The sequence below is a fragment of the Balaenoptera borealis genome, assembly GCF_965194805.1.
Source record: "Balaenoptera borealis genome assembly, chromosome: 12".
In the NCBI taxonomy this organism is placed as follows: Eukaryota; Metazoa; Chordata; class Mammalia; order Artiodactyla; family Balaenopteridae; genus Balaenoptera; species Balaenoptera borealis.
In genome coordinates this window covers 73,502,856-73,523,484 of record NC_138869.1, presented here as the reverse complement: position 1 = coordinate 73,523,484, position 20,629 = coordinate 73,502,856, and the positions used below count along the sequence as shown (strand labels likewise).

At 36.9% G+C, this 20,629-nt stretch overlaps 1 protein-coding gene across 1 annotated transcript in view; it reads right to left on the bottom strand.

Moving 5' to 3' along the window:
* Positions 1-20,629, bottom strand: part of DNAH8 (dynein axonemal heavy chain 8) — a 329,846-nt gene that overhangs the window by 108,186 nt on the left and 201,031 nt on the right. The window contains exons 68-77 of the mRNA XM_082347906.1: positions 20,157-20,333; positions 18,239-18,406; positions 17,501-17,716; positions 14,240-14,377; positions 12,934-13,061; positions 11,946-12,117; positions 10,299-10,454; positions 6,276-6,431; positions 4,642-4,824; positions 477-582 (exon numbers count right to left, since the gene is read on the bottom strand). Of these exons, the coding sequence (XP_082204032.1) occupies positions 477-582; positions 4,642-4,824; positions 6,276-6,431; positions 10,299-10,454; positions 11,946-12,117; positions 12,934-13,061; positions 14,240-14,377; positions 17,501-17,716; positions 18,239-18,406; positions 20,157-20,333 (1,600 nt within the window). The remainder of the gene's footprint in view (positions 1-476; positions 583-4,641; positions 4,825-6,275; positions 6,432-10,298; positions 10,455-11,945; positions 12,118-12,933; positions 13,062-14,239; positions 14,378-17,500; positions 17,717-18,238; positions 18,407-20,156; positions 20,334-20,629) is intronic.

The window sequence follows — 20,629 nt, the reverse complement described above, 5'->3', positions numbered from 1 at the left end:
ACCTATCCCTGACTTCTAAGTGGGAGGTCAAGTCCAGAGTGACTGAGCCTGGGCTGCTCAAATGTCTCTGACAACATTACACACATCATAACCCACTGTGGCAATTGCATTTCAACTCCAAATGAAAGAGTCAATCTAAAAAACACAAAATAGATTGAGCACATTTGTTTCCTTTCGGCAAGTAAATTAGCCTATTGTGAGTTACCTAGTTCTACTGGGAGTCCTTATTTTTCTCAGGAGAGAGCAATTATATCAAGAAAACTGTGTTATTATCAAATGCCCAGACGCCGGTTGCTAATTCAGATATCAGATTCTCTGCAGTCCCTCTGTAATGTCTAGATGGAAATTGCCTCGCTTGTTTTAGCGTGGATAACTCAATGTTTCCTAACATCTGTAATCATGAGAGCATTGAAAAGAGGGTACAAGAAATTCTTATTCACAATCCATTATGTGATTATTTCTTAATAACACAATACCTTTTGTAGCACTTAATTTGTAGAGAAGGTTATCTTCAAGTTCTTTCATCTTCCGCTTATTAAAAGTCACATCCTCCAAAAGTTTAACCCTCTCAGACTCTAACTCCTGTTATTAAAAAAAAAAATCAGAACTGTAATTACCAGTTATTATGGCAAATGCAAACTACTAGTGTTTATTATTCATTTTTAAAAGTTTAAACCAAAGTGCCATTCAAATGACACTATCGTTAGTCAAATCTACCTATTTGTATTTTTGTTTCTCTGGACAGTTTTTTAAAGATTATGCCGCTAGCATTAAGTTTCCATAGCACTTACACTGGCATGCATGAGATAAACCTGCTAAAATAATTTTGCTCAGCTCTCTTCCTAGCTTTAAGTTTTTTTAAGTTAAGAGTGTCCCATTCTCTTGGCCCTGTTCCCACATACCGCCTCAGTGAGAAATGCTAACTTCATTTGCAGTCAGAAGGGATAGAAACAAAGAAGCATTAATACCAAGTAACCAAGAGGCTACTCAAGCCAAATGGAGCTCCTGAGCTGGGACCTGACTATAGGAACACCAGGTACCTGCTTTGACATAGCCAGCTGCCAATACAAATCCATTTTCCATTTTTTTGCATATTCTACCAGAGGGGCTAAATTGGATGTCTGGAAGGTATATTCTTTCCTACATAAATAATATAGTCTTAAAATTATACTTTAAAAAAATTTCAAACTTTCAGAAAAGTTACAAGACTGGTACAATGAACTCTCATATACCCTTCACCTAGATTCCTCAAATAACATTTTGCTTTATCACTATTTCTATATAATATTTTTTATCATTACTGTTATTATTATTGCTGAACTGTTTGCATGTGTCATGATACTTTATCTGTAAAAACTTTAACACATCTCCTAGGCAACAGGACATTCTCTTATACAACCATAGTGCAATTTTCAAATTCAGAATATTTAACATGGATATAATACTCTTGCTAAATATAGAGTAAATTTAATTGTCTCAAAAGCATTCTTTATAGCATTTTTTTTAATATTACTTTTTAAAAAAATTTTTATTTATTTTTGGCTGCATTGGGTCTTCATTGCTGCACGCAGGCTTTCTCTAGTTGCGGCGAGTGGGGGCTATTCTTCGTTGCGGTGCGCGGGCCTCTCATTGTGGTGTCTTCTCTTGTTGCAGAGCACAGGTTATAGGTGCGTGGGCTTCAGTAGTTGTGGCACTTGGGCTCAGTAGTTGTGGCTCACGGGCTCTAAAGCACAGGCTCAATAGTTGTGGCGCATGGACTTAGTTGCTCCGCAGCATGTGGTATCTTCCCGGACCAGGGCTCGAACCCGTGTCCCCTGCACTGGCAGGCGGATTCTCAACCACTGAACCACCAGGGAAGCCCTGTAGCATTCTTTTTTGATCTTATACAGAATCACACACTGTACTTAGAATTGCATTAAAAATGTGTTTTTAAACTACTTATTTGAGAAAGTTTCTTGAAAAACTGCTACAGAAATGCCACCACTTTCAGAAAGTCTTCCTAAACCAGTTTGTCAGTTAAAACCCACAGCACGGCATTCCTCTGTACATCTACTATGGCTTGCATCACAATCTATGTGTCGGCTGTATCCCTCCAACTAGATTCTGTGCATCTAGAGGGCAGGAACTTGTTCTATTCACTTTTAAAAATTGAAGTATAGTTGATTTACAATGTTGTGTTAATTACTGCTGTACAGCAAAGTGATTCAGATATATATATATATATATATGTATATGTATATATATATATACGTATATATATATATATTCTTTTTTTATATTCTTTTCCATTATGGTTTATCATAGGGTATTGAATATAGTTCTCTGTGCTATACAGTAGGACCTTGGTGTTTATCCCCTATTCATTTTTGTATTCTTGACAGCACTTATCTTGACGCTTTGCAGAGAAGCGACTCAACCTAATAAATATTCGTTAAACTGAAGTGTACTGAATTTAGTTCAACAACTTTATTTTACATCTGGGGAAACTGAGGACCCAGAAATATTAACTCCAAATAACATGGCAATACAATACACACAGCTAGTTACTAGCAGGGATGAGCCTAATATCCTTGTCCCCCAACTCCAAGACTAGTATACTGCCATTGTACTAGTGGCTTGCGGTATTTGATGGGGTGGTGACGAAGATCATGGCTGTATTTGCAGAGAATAGCTAATGAATTGTCTTCATTAAAGCAGTCATCCTAACAGTGGCAGTATAGAAATATGTGGACAAAATGAAATCATGTTAGTGTCCTTTTCAGTGTGATATGGAAAAACAAGCATCACGGTACAGTGGACAACTTGTGAGTTTTACAGCATGACCTGTATAGCTTAACTATGAGGCTTGGCAGTGTGGAAAGTCTACGTGCTCTTACGGGTTAAGACCTTATTCTCCTTGGTCTCCATTTGTTCATCTGTAAAATGGGGGTGTAAGAGCAGGATTGTTAGGAGGGTTAAGCATCACAGTCAGGATGTTCTCCTGCAGATTAAGTGTGCACTTTGTTTTTTCCAGCAAGGCTGGTGTTAGCATCCTAGCGCATCTCTTGAAGAGGAAGCTAAGGCCTAGAAGAGTGGGCATGGGGCGTTCTGGGGACGTGGAGTGTACCTTAGATGGTGGTGTGGGCTGCTTTACAGAAGTTAGTGTAGCCTGCATGGGGGATCTGGACCAATGAGGCACCATCTCAGAACAGACAACAGCACCAGGTAGACCAAGAAGGAAGGACTAATTTTCAACAGTTGACACCACGTGGCCCTAAGAGGTGATCGAGGCAGTGAACTGAGGGGTCCATGCTCTCTGCCAGACTGTGAAAGTGAGACGATTCCCTTTCTAGATTGCATAAGCCCTGGGCAGTTTCTTGGAAACTAAGATCAAACAGCTAATGAGAGGGGACTTCCCTGGTGGTCCAGTGGGTAAGACTCCATGCTCCCAATGCAGGGGGCCCAGGTTCGATCCCTGGTCAGGGAACTAGGTCCCGCATGCATGCCACAACTAAGAAGTCTGCATGCCGCAACTAAAGATCCCGTGTGCTGCAACGAAGATCCTGCATGCCCGCAACTAAGACCTGGTGCAGCCGAGATAAATAAATAAATACATAAATATTAAAAGAAAAAAAAAACAGCTAATGAGAGTGGAAGCTGGAACTGAGCTCCTTTTACTCCACCAGACTGGCCGCCTTTCAAGGGCCTGCCCCAAGTTAGCCATTTCTTATTAACCAGGTAGCATTTTACTTCTCTTTTTACTGAGCCCTCTGTTTCTTTGGTGTCAGTATCATTTCTCTTTTCCTTTTTGAATCTTCCTCTGTATTTGTAGCCTTCTGTTCATATCACTTCCTTTCTTCCTTTCCTTAAGTCTTCTTCTGCCATTCTTTCTCTCACCCTCCCATTTTATGCATCTCTGGTCTTATTATTTCTAACCTTTCCTTTTCCTTGAAACCTTAATACTAACGTTAATTATATTTTAGCAAATATAAACTTTCTCAGATTTTATGGAAATATATTTTATACAATGCAAATATATAAAATTATATTTTATACATAACATTTAATGTTTTCTGAGCTTTATCTTAAAACTTAGTTTAATCTATCAGTCTCTTAAAATCTTCCAGCCTTAACTTTTTCTTTGTTTTATCAGAACCCTCAATTATACTTAATTTCTCTGCTTCAGTGCAAGTTTCATTTAATTAAGATAAAAGTATGGCTCTCTAGATCATTAGATTATTAGATTGTGGTGTTATCAATTACTATTGCAGTGTAGTAGTTGAAACTACTATAGTGGTAACAATACTCATTCAGAGCAAGTTCTTCTTTTCCAGGATCATTATTTTATTGAATTTTCCAGGTGTATCCAAGACTATTCATCCATAGGGCGATAGATATGAAAATCAACATACCCAAAGCTTTAAAGTCAGAAGTAGAAAGAGTGGTGCGTGTGTGCACGTGTGCTTTTGGTGTTGGAGGAGAGGTGAGTTAGATGATTTCTCAACAGGACTTGAGACTACAAAACAAATACTTATGCTAACAAAGGTAACTATGATTTGCTCAATTTTTTCTTTTCCATATACTCAACAATTTCCCAATACATTTAAAACGTTTATTATAATTTATTATAAGTAGAAGTTCTTTACCTTGAGAAATTATTACCTGTTTCTCTGTTAGAATTACCCTCCTTAGTAACTGGTTCTCAAGTCCTTTCATGGTAACAGTAAAATCAATGACTGACGTTTTAGCATTGATCTCAGGGGTAAAGGCAGGGTTTGGTAACTTTGTTGTAATATAAAGTTTAAATGTATCCATGATATCACATTCCTTATCTCCGACTTTCACCTACATCAATTCAAATATTAAATTACAAACAGCTTAAAGGCCAAGACAAGAAATTTGGGTTCAATTTAGGAGAGAGTTTATCAAAAGTCAGTGCCGTGAAACGAATGAATTACAAAACTCAGTTGTAAAATTTTAATCAGTGATCTTAAATAATAAAGCCTATTCCTTTAGAATAATTTAGACTTGTGGTCCTGCCTGAAAATGTTTTTAGCCATGACACCAAGCAAATTAAATGAAAAATTTGTCCAAAACAAATGCTGAATAAAGGAAAACTCAGACATGCCTCATATTTGACTGTTTTTTCCCACCTGAGGAAATTGTTTCCTGCTATGGAAATTTGTTGTGTTTGTAAGAAGTGTTATTTCTTTTTGCATTTCACAGTCATATCTGAAGCATATTTGACAAGAGAAAGGGTTAATGAAATTTTCAGAGGAAAAATATGCCAACTTTTTTTTCCCAGAAAGATAACACTTATTTTAAACACCACAATTTTCAGTGTGTTAAAAACAACTGGGTTTGCTACCTAAAACTCAGGTGGAAATTATAACATTTTAAAATGACTTAAATTTTTAATTAATCTTAATCCTTCATGTGATTGAAAACCACATTGCTAAGGCACTAATTCTTAGGCATCATGACCTTCACATTGCAGATAAGAATCTGGGTCTTTTAAAAGGCCTTCAGGAATGGACATACTACAACCTCTTTTGGCATATTAAATATGGCATATAAAAGAATTATGAAGAAAATTTTTCTGAATAAATCTGTCTTTGTTTAATGAGAAAATTGGCATTCTTATTCACTGATATTCATGAAATTAAGTTGTCCAAAGCAAAAAATCTCAGTCAGAAATGCTGTCATTCAATAAAACCACAGAAGCCTAAAAGTAAAGAATGAAACCAATTAAAAAAGAAACACTTGTATTGAAAACAATTCATGTTATCACCAATGATCGGGAACCGTATTCCACTGCTTCCAGCAAAGTCTGTGAGTTTGGATTGAAAGTTAATAAAGAGAGAAATAAAATCATTGTCCATAGACTTAACTAAAAATGCCATTTTATCCAGTGAGGAAACACAGGCTTTATTGTATAGATGTATACATGGCTTGAAAACCAACTTTCTCAGAGCTGCTAAAATGTACATATTTTGTGTGTAACACTAATATATTATTATTATGACAAGATGCCTTTCCTTAATACGTTAGTTTTGGATAAATGGCTATTGTTACCAAGATATTGTTCTCCCCTTGTATTTTTTATATACTATTTTTTAAAAAAGGAACACTGAATATGAGTTTGGAAATAATTTTTTCCAGCGTGTCAAATAGTACCACCTGAAGGAAATTGTCTTCACTGCTATGCTCAAAAAGATAAGTAGATGTCACCATTGTTCTTTTCTTCTTTTCCTTTTCTTTTTTTTTTCTTTTTTTTTCCTTTTTTCGAAGCTCACCTTGAAAGTGGTGCCTGATTTAATGAAATTCTTTTCTAATACATTATCCAGGGCTGGATCCAGCTCTTCACGAATGTCCTCAATGAGAAGGGGTCGGCCCAAGGAAAGACTGTCCTCCAAATGCGTGCGGAAATACTTATGGTTCAGAGAAGTTACCTACAAATAAAGAGTTCATTGCTATATAAATGTTACAAAGAATGTGCCTGTTCCTGAGTGGAAACCAGAGATATGTTGGATAAGTGACTAAGAATTCTAAGGACTGTATAGGAAGCCTTACTTATAAAAATAAAAGGAACAAACAAAAATTAATTTTCAAAACTTGATGGGTCATGACTTTGTGGAAACCCTGGGTGTGTAATGGGGGTCCCTCAGATCAAAAGAGGAGAATCAAGTGGCATTCCTTAGATGGAAGGTCAGAGCTCTGTTCCAGCAGATGGAAGAGAAGTGATCAAGGATTAATCCTTTAAACTTACATAGCTACAATCATTCAGAGAAAGCAAACTAACTTGCATTTTTGTGATATTCACTTATCTTCTCAGGACACCTATGAGATGAATAAGTGATTAAAAAATAAGCATGGAAATGTCAAAAATGATACACTGAGTCAAACTAAGGGTCCATCCATGTATTCTGTCTCTAAGAGTGACATAACATAAGAATATGATACTTTGCATAAAATCAACCTGAAAGACTTATACATTCACTTTTTATATTTTTACATTAAAAAAAATTAGAATTCTGAATGCCTGGTGGGGTCCCCCAATTTTGGATCAATGTTTGTTATTAGTTAAAATAGACACACTGGGCTGGTTGATCCTTGCATTAGCCAATTGGCTTTGAACTCTTTACTTCTCCAGTGATCCCTCCCCCTGCCTAAGTGTGAGGATTCCCAAAGGTTCAGTCCTCATCTCTCTACCTTCTTATACGCTATCCTCTGAATTCAACTATTGCCTTTATGCTACTGTGAGTGCTGATCCTAAGACGCAAGGAAGATCCACTGGGACAGCAGGTGATTAGGAGAGTGAAATTAAAAAATATTATCTCCCACTTGCAACGAAGAAAGGTGTGGTATTGAAAAATTAAATAAGTCTATCTTTGTCCTGTTTTGGTTAAAAAGGAAATAACTAAAACAAAATATCCTGCACACGAAGGAATTTTTTCCCCCAGATGGATAGCTTTATTTGTATAAATGATGTGCTGTGAAAGACCTTACTATGAGTTGATAAGGTAAATGAATCTAAACAAAGAGCTTTAACTAGTTTACTTAAACAAGATGAAACAAGGTCCCAGGAAGACTAAACGTAATTGTCCTACTCTATTCCCCAAGATGCAAACTCTATTTTTGTGATGTCCTTCCCAAGTGTGATGGTTAATTTTATGTGTCAACTTGACTGGGCTAAGGGATGCCCAAATAGCTGGCAAACATCTTTTCAAGGTGTGTTTGTGAGGTTGTTTCTGGAAGAGATTAGCATTTGAGTCGGTAGACTAAGAAAAGAAGATGGCCCTCATCCATGTAGGTGGGCATCATCCAACCCATTAAGGGCCTGAATAGAACAAAAAGGTGGAGGAAGGGCCAATTTGCTCTCTGCTTAGGCTGGGACATCCATCTTCTCCTGCCCTTGGGACTTCATACCCGGACTGAGGCTTACACCATTGACTCCCATGGTTCTCAGGCCTTCTAGGGTTTGCACTGGAACGACACCACTGGCCTTCCTGGGGCTCTAGCTTGTAGATAGCAGATCTAGGACTTCTCAGCCTCCATAATCCCATAAGCCAATCCCTCATAATAAAACTCTTTCTATATATCTATACCTAGATATCCTTTCAGTTCTGTTTCTCTGGAAAACCCTGACTAATATACCAAGTAAAAAAATAATTTTCAAATTGTCAGTTTATTAAAGATTACCTTTAACCACCTTCAATATCTTTTATAAACTTGAAATAATATCTTAGAGTCATAATTTCAGGTTTAATTCATTTGATTTTTCTCATGGAGGAATGCTTGTGGTAGCCATGACAAGAGCCTGTATCTCCTGCACGGATACTCCGGCATTCGGGCTTTACAAAGTAGTCAGTGAATTCTTTATAGGGGAATTAAGTGAATACATTCTCTTTCCAGAGGTCAGAACTGTAGGTGCTGGAGATGGCATTGAAGATGGCCTTGATGCAGCCCTGGATATATAAAATATGTTTTGTTTTTCATTTATAAAGTGTTTCATTTTTCATTTTGCCTTCCTTCCCAAGCACAGAAATAATAGTTTTGTTTCATTTTGTTTTCTTTTATTTGTGTTTGTGCATGTGCTTATCCACATATTCAGAAAAATAATGTTTTCTGAGTAAAAAGGATGCAGTTCAATTTGCTTACATCCTAGCAGTTGATGGTTTTTAAAATAAGGAAGTGTCTCTGGCATATTTCTGTTACTTCCTCAAGAAGCTTCTTGGGACAGGGTTGCATCAGGAAGGACATGACTGAAGGCTATCAATGAGTTTAATGCCGAAATGGAGAGATAAAGACACAATCAGGAAAAATAAGAATAAGATGAGCAGGGAGATCAACAGCCAAGGGAGACAAGAGGAGTGAGGAAGGGAGCAAGGGACAAGTTATAGCTGAGCTGGATCCAGGGAGCTAAGTTCAGGAGCAGGAGTGCTCCAGTACACGCCACTCATGCACTTCTGTGTATATAGCTCCTCAGGAACTGCATTCTCATCAACCCCATTTCCCTTAACTCTTCCCTTCCACTTATGCTCACTTCCCAGGATTTTTCTGGGTTTTCTAATTAAACATAGAGTGGAGTCTTAATGAGGTGGGAGTATCTTGAGGTGATCCAGAGTGCTAGACAGTGTCCACGTGCCTGCAAAGCCCTGATCTTAGAAGGAAATCTTTCAATATTTCACCATTAAATATGGTGTTTCTTGTAGGCTTTTTGTAAATACTCTATCTGATTAAGGAAGGTCTCTCCTAATCTTAGTTTGCTGGAAGTTTTATCATGAATAGCTGTTAAGTTTTACCAACTGCTTCGTCTGCATTTATCAAGATGACCACATGATTTTTCTGGGTTTGTTTGTTTGTTTTGCTGTAATGATGACACACTTTGATTAATTCATTTAATTCAATAAATATCAGAATTACTACCCTATATAAAGAGCTGTGCAGAAAATATAAAGATGATGTAAAACCATAAGCCTTGCTAGCAAAAAGTTTATGGTACATTAGAGATAAAAGACAAACGTGCAAAGAACAATAATTTAAGGCAGGCTCCTAGTCCATAACAGAAATACAAGAGGCGTGAGGAGTCAGGACAGGCTATATTAAGCTGGGGACTCAGGCAAGTTTGGGTAAAAGTAGCATTGGATGTGGACTTTGAATAATGTTTAAGATTTTTATCTGGGATGTAAGTAAAGTGGGCAGTTGGGTGGAGAAGACATTCTGGTTAGCAGACATAGTACAAGCAAAACTATGCATCCAGAAGGCTTGGAACTGGGAACAGTGTCGAGGAAACAATGAATAGTCCATATTGTAATACTGAATTGAAACATCAATGTAACAAGATCTCCAAAGGAGCCAGGAATGTTGGAATCCTGCCCTTGTCTACCTCTACCTTAGGATTAACACCTTGGTAGAATCCAACTCCAATAATGGACTCTAGCATGCTATGTGGTATTACCAAGTGCCTGAGCTAGGTTGGAGCAAATGGCCTTAAACTGAGGAATCACAAGTCTTATTTTTGTCATTTTCTTATAAGCCCAAACTCAAGGCCCAGAATAAAGGCCACATCCAACATTGGCAAAAGCAATTGAGCCAGAGAAATGGACAGAGAGAAGGAGGGTGAGATCAAGAGAGAGCACAAAAGAGAAAATAGTCAGAGCATTTGTCCCAAATCACTGTTACAAAACTCAAGGGTGTAAAGTAGCAAACAGTTATCATCATAGAGATGACCACTTTATGACTGACAGGTTCAACTGAAATTGTGGGAAAACACCATGATTTCAAGATTACTTTCCCATGCACCAAATGGTACATACCTGCAAGTCATTTTCTTTTTCCTTTGATTTAATCCAAGTTTTGCCTTGAGTTTGTGGGTCTATGAGGAGTGGGTATCTGGTGGCCTTTGTCACAATGATGCCGTTCTGAATGGAGAGGTCATCTCCTGGTAATCCCTGCAGCCCCCACTCACCAATCTGAATAGCAGGAAATGGATGTGGCCATTCAAAGGAACACAGGAAGGCTTTCGTTAGTGATTAACAGTGCCACGATATAAAAGAATTTAATATTTGGACATATTTTTCCCATTGAGACTATGCAACAAGTACCTAGAAATAAACCAAACTCGTAAATGTGAACCAAACAACATCAAATTAAAACAAACAGATTTATCATCTAATAAATCCTTTCTCTAGTAACCCAAGACTAGGTTTAGTCCTTTATATTGTGTTTTCATACTTATGAGGAAATATTGTAAATTGATTGCATATTAAACCTGATTTGGGGATTCTGAAGCATGGTTGCTGAACATTCAGAGAACAGCAGGGACTTGAAATATGGTGAGACTGGGCGGGTGGTGGGATCCAGATGGGCTGGAGGTGGCGGAGATAATGAATATTCTGAGACCTCAGAGTAGGTAAGCCCTAAGGGTTAAGTCTCTGAAACTTCCCCTTCCTGCCCTCTGGTGCTGCTTACATGGGGGAAGGGACATTGCATAGCTGGAGGCAGAGAAATTAGGGGAGGTGAAATATTATATTGGTAGGAACTCATTAATGATGCTTTTCTTAATATTTCCTTTCAAAATCAAGACGGAATTGCCAGACTGGCTCCACGTGGTCAACAAAATCATCCAAGATCCAATGAGCCAACCAGCCTCCACCTTCGTTAAATTATCCCAGCTCCACCAAAGGCCACGATCGACAAAGAATATCCTGGCCCACTTCACCTCACCTGTGCCCAGTGCGTCTCCAATACATTACTCTTCCCTGTAAGGACCAGATGAACACTGTTTGAATTGAAAAAGATTATTTTTTTGACTTTTAAATAGCGGTAACTTGAAATTAATAGTTTGGCTTTCCTAGGGAAACTGCAACTGGGGAACATATTTACAAATCAAAAAGCAGCTCATGAATACAGATTGCCTGGAAAGCATTTCATACCACAGGAGCTCCAACAGGTATACTAAAAATTGACAATAGCATCAAATTCCCAGCAAGGAAGGTTAGTACAGCAGTGCATGCTATTACTCAGTGATGGCAGATCATGCTATTGTATTATACTGTTGGACATTATAAAAAGATGGTTAATGACCAAAAGAAAGTTAATACCAGTACTTACGGCCAGCTAACACCTACATTTTCCTAGAATGTTTGTAAGAAAATGTGATTTAATAGGGCTGGTGTAACTAATGGAGGGTTATTAGAAGAGCTCAGTATTAGCAAGCCTATAACTCACAAATGATCTTTTCACTCATAGCAGTGCAATTGGTATTAATTTGAAAGCAAGATTTCTTAAAATGCAAAGGAACTTTTGTATCACAAAGAAAAAAAATTTTTGTAACACTTTAGCATTTTCAAAACAATCTTTTCAATTAAATGCAAAAAGAAAAAATTAGGTGTACCTTACTTTCTTAGTGAGTAGGAAATAAAATGAAATTCAAATAATGCTGTAAGGAAAGTAACACTTACTGTTGGAGGATCCACCAACATTGAAATAAGATTCAGATTTTCAGTGAAAGGAATCTTCCGTGCTTTCAACTCTGCCTCCCATTGATCTTTAAGCAAATAGTTCCTAAATATCTGATTGAAAGGACCAAGATAGGAAAGGAATCCAGTGCACAGCAGAATATCACCTACAAGTCTGTTAAGAAAAAACAAAGTGAATCACTAACACATTTTAAGTTCTCCCAGTAAGGAGTTTGAAAGCCCACCAGGCAGTTTTGTTACTAGGTGAAGTCCTTCTTTGCTCCCAGCTTAACACTTGGCAGCCAGACATGGAGAGACCATGCAAAAAGGAGCCTAAAGGCGCAAAACAGGGTAGGGGTGGCCTCATTCGGAGTAAGTCAGGGAGCAAGAAAGAAGGCTCCTTTCTGAAGCCTACAGGTCCTGAAGCTTGACTTCCAGATGAGGAAAGCATCCTTTTCCCATCCCATACCCTGGTCTTGTTCAGATTCAATCTTGATTTAACCACTACTTCTTCTTCATCCTCTTTTTTTTTTTTTTTTTTTTTTGCCATTCTCCTACTCCCCTCTCATTCCCTCTCTTTCAGTCTTCAGAAGACACCAGCCCAAGATACCTTTCCATTTAGAACAAACTGTTGATCCACACTTTCAAAATCCTTGAGGTGAACAGTATAGAACTGGAACCAGTAACTAGATTGTTCTGGCAAATCCAGACAATATTAGAAGCATTCTCACACCGAAAGCCCACATTGTTGAACCAAAATTGAGGTTAAAAATATTTCACCAAGTTTTCGTCCTTCTCCATTTTACTGAGAGTGTGGGACTCAAGCTCTAAGCACTTTCTTAGATGATGGGATTCTGAGATGGGGATATGGAAACAGAGGAGAAAAGCACTTCAAGGAATGAGACTTTATGTTCCCCCATGCCACAAAGAGGTGGCCTTTGGGGTGATGACTAAGAAGGAAAGCAATTATATCAAAGACCAAAATTTATACCTATTAATCTGAGCTTTGAACTCTTTGCTTTGCTGAGTCCATCGGACTTTTTCTCCACTCAATCCATCGATGAGGGTGGAAGCTGCCTGCATCTTTTTTCGGCACATGTCAGCATCATTAAGCAAATCCTACATTCATAAAGGGAGAATGTCTCAAAGAGCTTCTTAAATTGCTTAATCAAACATCCATTATATTCACACATAAAAATACATGGAGGAATTTCTTAATTTGTAAAATAAATATAGTCTAAAAATATAGTGTCAGTAAAATTTTACATATTAAATTCTTGTAATTAATTCATAATATAGTTATTTTACCTTATGAAATTTCAAGAAGAGCCATTTTGTAAGAGAGACTCCAAATCACATAACTTAAACAGTATTTCTATTAAATATTCTCAAAACAATAAATATACCTTTTTCTTGGATTTAATAATAATTCTGAGTCCTTTGCAGTTTACAAAGGATTTTTTTCCCCAGAAAAATCCTACACGACAATAGTATGCTGAAGCCAGCTTGCATCAGCTCAAAAGAGTCAGTTGTCACATTTTTCAGAAAATTTGTGAGCTGGTATTAAACACAGCCATTATTAAAAATTAAATTACAGTATTAAATTAAATTACATAGCTCACAACTAAATTACATAAACTTATGTTAAAGGTAATAAATAATCAAAATTCATCAATTCCTAGTTATTTACTACATTTTCATATTATCTATACTCTTGAGGTTAAGTTCATTGAATCTGCATGGTGGAAATAGTATATAATGGCATGCTGCATCTTTTCCCATACCTGCGTCGTCTTGTCACATTGACGGCTTAAAATGGACAGTGGCAGGGGGTACCTAGACCACAGAAATCAGCAAACACTGCAAATCAAGGCTTTCTTCTCCCCCTAGCCTCCGCCCCGACAAGCTGATTGTTGAACGTTTACCAGACCACCACTGCTTACAACCTATACCATGAGGTTGTAGCTTTATCTGTATTTAACAGATAAAGGTAGTCAATCACCCCCAACTGCACAATTCATCAGTGACTGAACTGGATATCAAACCTAGTTTTCTGACTCCAAAGTCAATACTCTTAGGTATGATATCACAGCTTCTTCTTATAGAAAATAATTACTAAAAACAGAAAAAAGAATGTGGAGTGTTGAAGATCCAAAATAAGTAGACATAGCCAGTGAGTGAGGGCATTCAGGTAAATATTTTTTCAGTGCAAACATGTGCCTGATTTCTAAACACAACACATACTTGTGTAACATTTCAGTACGTCATATTAGTAATTTCTGTGTATTTAATCTCACCATTTTCTCATTCACTGCAGCATCAAATTTGGCTTGCACTTTATCCAGCTCAGCTTGTTTCTCATCCAACAGTGCCTGGGCCTTCCCCAGTTCAGCGTTGGCAACTGCTAAACGGCCCTCCTGCTTGGCCAAGTTAGCCTTAAAAGGAAGAAGATGTGATTAGTGTAGAGGTGTATTAGTGCTACAAAACATTCGTGCTTTTAATTGGTAAATAATAGCATAAGTTACTACATAATTTTTGCCCTATTTGAAAGTCATCTGTTTCATTGTCTTCAGCTGGGGAAGCAGAAAAATTGCATTAAAGTTCATTTTTTTCCTTTTAATTATTAATGTTCAATATGGAAATCGCAGAAATGTATGGGAAGGAGAAAAAAAAAATTACTCATGATTTTACCCAGAAAGAGTCTGTGAGTATTGTGTCAAGAAGTGGATAACTAGCATTTTGATTTTTTTTTTTTCACTTAGAGTAATATAATTTCCTCACATCCTTAAACACTTTTTCATGAACATTAGTTATATGACTACATAATATCCCACAATTTGGATATATCATAATTTACTTAACTTTTGCCTTACTTTTAGACATGCCTTTCTCCCCTCCTCCCCATTTTTTTATTATTATTATTTTTAATTTATTTTTGGTTGCATTGGGTCTTCGTTGCTGCATGCGGGCTTTCTCTAGTTGCGGCGAGCAGGGGTTACTCCTCGTTGCGGTGCGTGGACTTCTCACTGTGGTGGCTTCTCTTGTTGCAGAGCACAGGCTTTAGGCATGCGGGCTTCAGTAGTTACAGCACACAGGCTCAGTAGTTGTGGCACATGGGCTTAGTTGCTCCACGGTATGTGGGATCTTCCCAGACCAGGGCTCGAATCCCGGTCCCCTGCATTAGCAGACGGATTCTTAACCACTGCGCCACCTGGGAAGTCTTCTGCCCATTTTAAACTATTATAAATAATGCTGTGATGAATACTATTGGGTATGTAAAATTTAGGATTGTTTTCTTGGTAAAGATTTTTTGAAGTGAAATTACTATAATAGTAGTTTTTCCTCTTTCTCTAAGTCCTATAGCATGATAATTATGTTTCTTATAAATTTAAAGTAATTAATCAGTAAAGTAATATAGCCCTAGAGCCTTCTGGGATTGAAGTTCCTTTGTAACTTTCTTATTTTCTTTCTCAATATTTGGTTTTTAGAAATTAGCTCTTTTTCTCAGGAAATTTTAAGTTCATTTAGATTTTCTAATATATTTACAAATAACTTTAAATTCTGCTTTTTAATTATTTAAATCTATAATCTGTAATTATATGGATTTATCTTTTATATTCATTACATATATCATATATATATATGTTTTGCAAAGCACCAATTCTTTAATTTTACTACTTTTTTCTAATTTTTAATGTTTTTTTTATTAGCTCTTTCTACTTTCCTTAAATTGTCTGTGTGTGTGTCTATGCTTTTAAGTGATTATATACATATATATACTGGAGTGTTTAGTTTCTTTGATTCACTTAAAGGCTAAGAAGGTAGCATTTTGGCTGCATCACAAAAGCTTTGGTAACTAGCTTTTTGTAATCATTTTCTAAATAGAAGTGACTAGCTTTTTTTAAAAAAACAAGCATTTTATTTTTATTGTTATGGTCAGAGAATGAGGTCTCAGAAATTTATGCTTTTGGGAATTGAATCAAAGTCTTCTTCTAGAATTGAATATCATCAATTTTTGTAAATGTTTCTTGGACACTGGAAATAATTCGATATTCTTTGTTCATATGAAGAAAGTTCAATGTAGCTATTCAACCTTAAAAATAATATAGTGTAAAATCTCTATATAATTATTAATTTATGCCTACTCAGGACTGGCTACATAAAAGTGCAAAATGAAAATGCAGGCCCCCTTGTTTAAAAATTAAGAGGGTGATAGCAGAGCATTAAGCCAAGCACGGGCCCTTCTAAAGCTGGCCCTCTGCCTACCAGACCTGTTGTGCATTGATAGCATATGCCACAATATCAAATTACAGGATTTTCTTTTTTGTTAAAAAACTCCACTTAAACTATTCATGGGTTTTGCCTTATGTAACTTGATGCTATTTTATTTATCGCATAAAGCATTACTACAATTAAGTCTCACTGTGGATCATAATTTTTATCAATAAAAATAGCTGTTCTTCTAAGTGCTTTTTTTTCTTGAATTCTACATTTATAGTAACATTTCTCTCTTGGTATCTTTTTGTTTGGGTGTGTTTGCTATATTTGCTCATCATTTCCCTTTGTTAAAACTTTAATTTATTTTCTCAAAGCTACCTATGTGCAGAATTTAAAGAGGCAGCCATTTCTATAAGGCTTGTTAGAAAACAGTAACCCTCTGCCGCCCGCCCGCTCACCACTTTCCATGCCACTTTCAACAAAGTGGAAAGAGCAACCACTTTCAACCCTTTTAGCTTTATGGGTTACAGGCTGGGGGGCGGGGATTGGGGGTAGTGTGTGTCTGGGTGATATATTTTATGAATCCTTTGTACTCCTGAGAATGTATTTCTGTTCTCTCAGACATAAAGGACAATCTGGCCCAGTATAGATGGGGTGTGTGTTTGTGTGTGTGTGTGTGAAAGAGACAGAGAGAGTGTGTGTTTATCCCTCAACACTTAAATCGCATCCTTAAGAATGTCTTTTTGTCTTTTGTTCCCATTAAGGGCAGCTTGGCCAGCGACTGAATTCTTGGACCCCAGTAATTTCCTCCTCAGTACTCTGCATGTGTTTTCCATTATTTTCTAGGATTTAGTGTTGTGGCAAGTCTGTGCACATCCTGATCTCTCCTCTTTTGTAAGCAACCTTTTAAATTTTGTTTCTTAGATGCCTATAAGGTTCTCTTCCTGTCTTCCAAATTTAAAATTTCTAGGTGTTGATCTTAATTTTCATAAATTTTGTTTGGAATATCGTAATCAAATTCAGTCTCCAAACCTAATCTCCAAACTTTAAAGATATGGCCAGTTTTCTTTCATGATAGCTCAATTATTATTCCCAATAAGTTCACTTCTAGTTTAAGTTAACAAGTTGAGTTTGGTTTCTTGTCTGCAAGGCCAAGAAACATGTAACAGATATAAAAAGAATGAGAACTTGTGAGAGGACATACAGAGAAAAAGAAAAATTTGGTAACGGAGAAACCTACCTTTATTAGACTACATTATGCTTTGTCTATTAATGGCAGCAATAACGACGAATGATTTTATTAAGAATTGATTTACTGGGAGAAGAAGGGAAACTTTTACCTTCAGAGGCAACACTTCTCTGTTGACACCATAAAATGTTGCCATAGCAAGTGTCCAAGACAGCAGACCAGCCACATTCCCACAGACTTTTTTGGCACTTTCAAAAGTGTAATCATCCATGTTAAAATATGGCTGTAGTAACTCAACAGTCTCTTCATTTATTGTATCCTTGGGGAACTGCTGAAGGCTCCACAGGAATCCCGTCGCACTCATCAACTGAAAAATAGTATTACAGCCTGTAAGCTCTGGAAGAAAATGTATACTTTCTTCCTGAGTTAGTATGTACTTCTAAATTGAATTTTTTTTCAAAGAAGTAATAATTGATTTGCTCTAAACATACAAATTAAGACTATGGCAGTAGTCAACCTAAAGCTGTAAATTGTAGGTTGTCTTCCCGTTTCTATAGTGAAGAGTAAAGAAGAAAAACAATGTAAGTTTCCCATCTAGTGAGTGCATCTCAATGCCACCAACCACACAAACCCTCCTTTGGAGACTGGGTTGGGATGACATCAAGACTGTGCCAATACTACCTACAGGTTCTGGACAGATTTTATAAAAAGAGGGCATTCAGCTTTAAAATCTTTCCCCACTTACATTTTTGGAGATGCAGTTTAAGATAAACTCTTCAGTACACAATGATTGATTATTGTCTGCCAGTGTGTCTGGTCTATATTGAGTGTCCTGGGATGTGGACACCTGGTACACCTCATAGGACTTACAGAGATAGATTTTACTTACTTTTAATGACTCTCCCCATGATGGCTTGCAGCAAGGTTTTTCTGGATCCATAGTGACAGGGTCAATTTTCTTTTGAAATAGTAACAGAACACAGTCCATGATTCTCATAATAAGATGAGGGGGCTTTGCAAGTTTCCTGACTGTGGCAATATCATTTGGCTTGATAGTCTGTATTTGGGGTTAGGGATCAGAATATTTTTTGTTAAGTAGTATTCCTAGTCATGTGGAAATCTCATATTTTTAAATAATTAAAGTGGAAAACTTTAAAACATATTTTCTCCCCAATCCCTGACATTATCTCCTCAAGGGTTTGCATTCCAAGATAATGGCTCTTTCATTGTTTAAATTGGGGTTTCTGTTTCTTTGTTTTCATTTTTTTCCCCTGTAGCCCTCAATGAATTGCTTTAGAATATCACTACCATTCATTGCCCACAACCCCAGACCTCTGTTAGCAACAACTATCATTAATGTGTAACATTTAGATAATTTGCATCTTCAAAGCACAGAATCTATATTATATGGATATCAGAAGAGGGGCAAGGCCCTGAATATCAGAAACCTCACCTTCAGCTTTCATTTTGAGGGCTGCCCTGTCCATGGAAGGGAGAGGAATTCGAAGGAGACAAGAAAAGTTATTGTAACATATGGTTCATAAAAATATTTTTGGAAGTTCTATCTGTGAGCTGGGTTTGAAATAAGATATTACCTGACATTCAAGTCAAGAAGGACTGGGACATCATATGATCAATAAAAAACTCGTAAGACTTGTTTGATCCAGTGATTAGTCTCTTGTGTGTTATCATAGGACCCACAAAAGGAGTGAGGGTGGAGAATGTGTCCTGGTCATTGTCATGATTTTATTAAATGATGATCCTATCTATTCATTTATTTAACAACTACAAGCATTCTCCCATATAAAACAAAAGCAAACCAAAAACAGCCCTGTCCTCAGAATCCTCCAAGGAAAAGAGAGAGAAAACACAATTACCCTAAACTATGATTATTTGCCATGATAGAAGTATAGGAGTGACAGGAAAACAAAGGAGGTCCAGAAGAATTGAAAACTTTCTGGAAGGGGTGAGATCTGAGTTTCGTCTTGAAGACTGACTCTTACTAGTTAGTGAAAGTTAGGAAAAGTAGAAAGCGTTCCTGGCAGAGGGAGAGACCCATTTAAAGGTAACAGACCATGATTACTGCAGAAGCCTGTAGCTGTTTCTGTATGGCTGGATCATACTGTGTGCAGGGACAAAATGACAAGAGATAAAATTGAAGGGGTAGACAAGGAGCCAGGTTATCACAGCAGTAGCACTAATATTTATTGAGTACTTCCTATGTGCCCAGCAAACTATTCATTACTTTTAATGCTTACATTGATCCTTCAAGGATCAATGCAGAATTAGAATCCTGATTGAGACCCAATAGAGTTAAGTAAATTTTAAGCCAGATGATCTATCATGTGGTCATGAGAGGCAAATGGAGATCTTCTTGCCTCACAGCTGTGGATATCTAGCTCGGGACTTTAATCCTAAGAGCAATGGGAACCACAAGGGGATTTTTTTAAAGGTTAAAGGGTGCAAGACATAGGCTAGTTGGGATGCTGAAGGAACTGAGAAGGCTCTCTAAATAATCTGAATCTCTTAGGCTACAGTTTAAGCCAATAATCACTAGCACTATTCCTCGGTTCTCTTGGAAAGCTGATTTGAGAATGAAAATAAGTTATGGGAAGTAAAGATTTAAAAAAGGTAGAACTTAGGATATGTAATCAACAGAAACATTTGTTTCAAGACTCAGAAATTATAAATCACATGAAGAATTCAATTCAGTTTTCTGATTACAAAAATTCCACAGTTAATTTCATGTAACAAAACATGGTGCCTGCTAGGACTTGTGTTGGGAGAGGTAACAATGCACTGCTCACATTCAGGGCTGCTTCTGCTTCTTCCAGCGCAGGTCTAGCCGCCTCAAGCTTGGTCTCAGCTATTACTTTTTCACTATCAATTTCATCCACTATTTTTTGGGCTTTGTCTTTTACTTCCTGCACTTCATTTTTCACTTTGGCTGAAGCCTGAGCACTTACTGTGACTTCTGCTAATACCTGTTAAATTGAGAAAACATATGAGGGTAAATGGAAACCTTTCTAGCACAATTTACAGATTTGAGTAGTGAGAGAATATTTATTCAATATAATGTAAAACAAGAATAAGAGCAAATTTATTCCCCATCTAAGTTGTCTATATTTTAAGGTGTATTAAAGTAACTCCTTTGAGCAGTCTTGCAGTCTTCTATTTCCTAAGCTTCTCTCAGGCATGAACTATATAAATAAATATTTTAAGCTTTCAGAAAACTGATATTTCTACTCTATGTAATTTCTAGAAATTTAAAACTATTTAA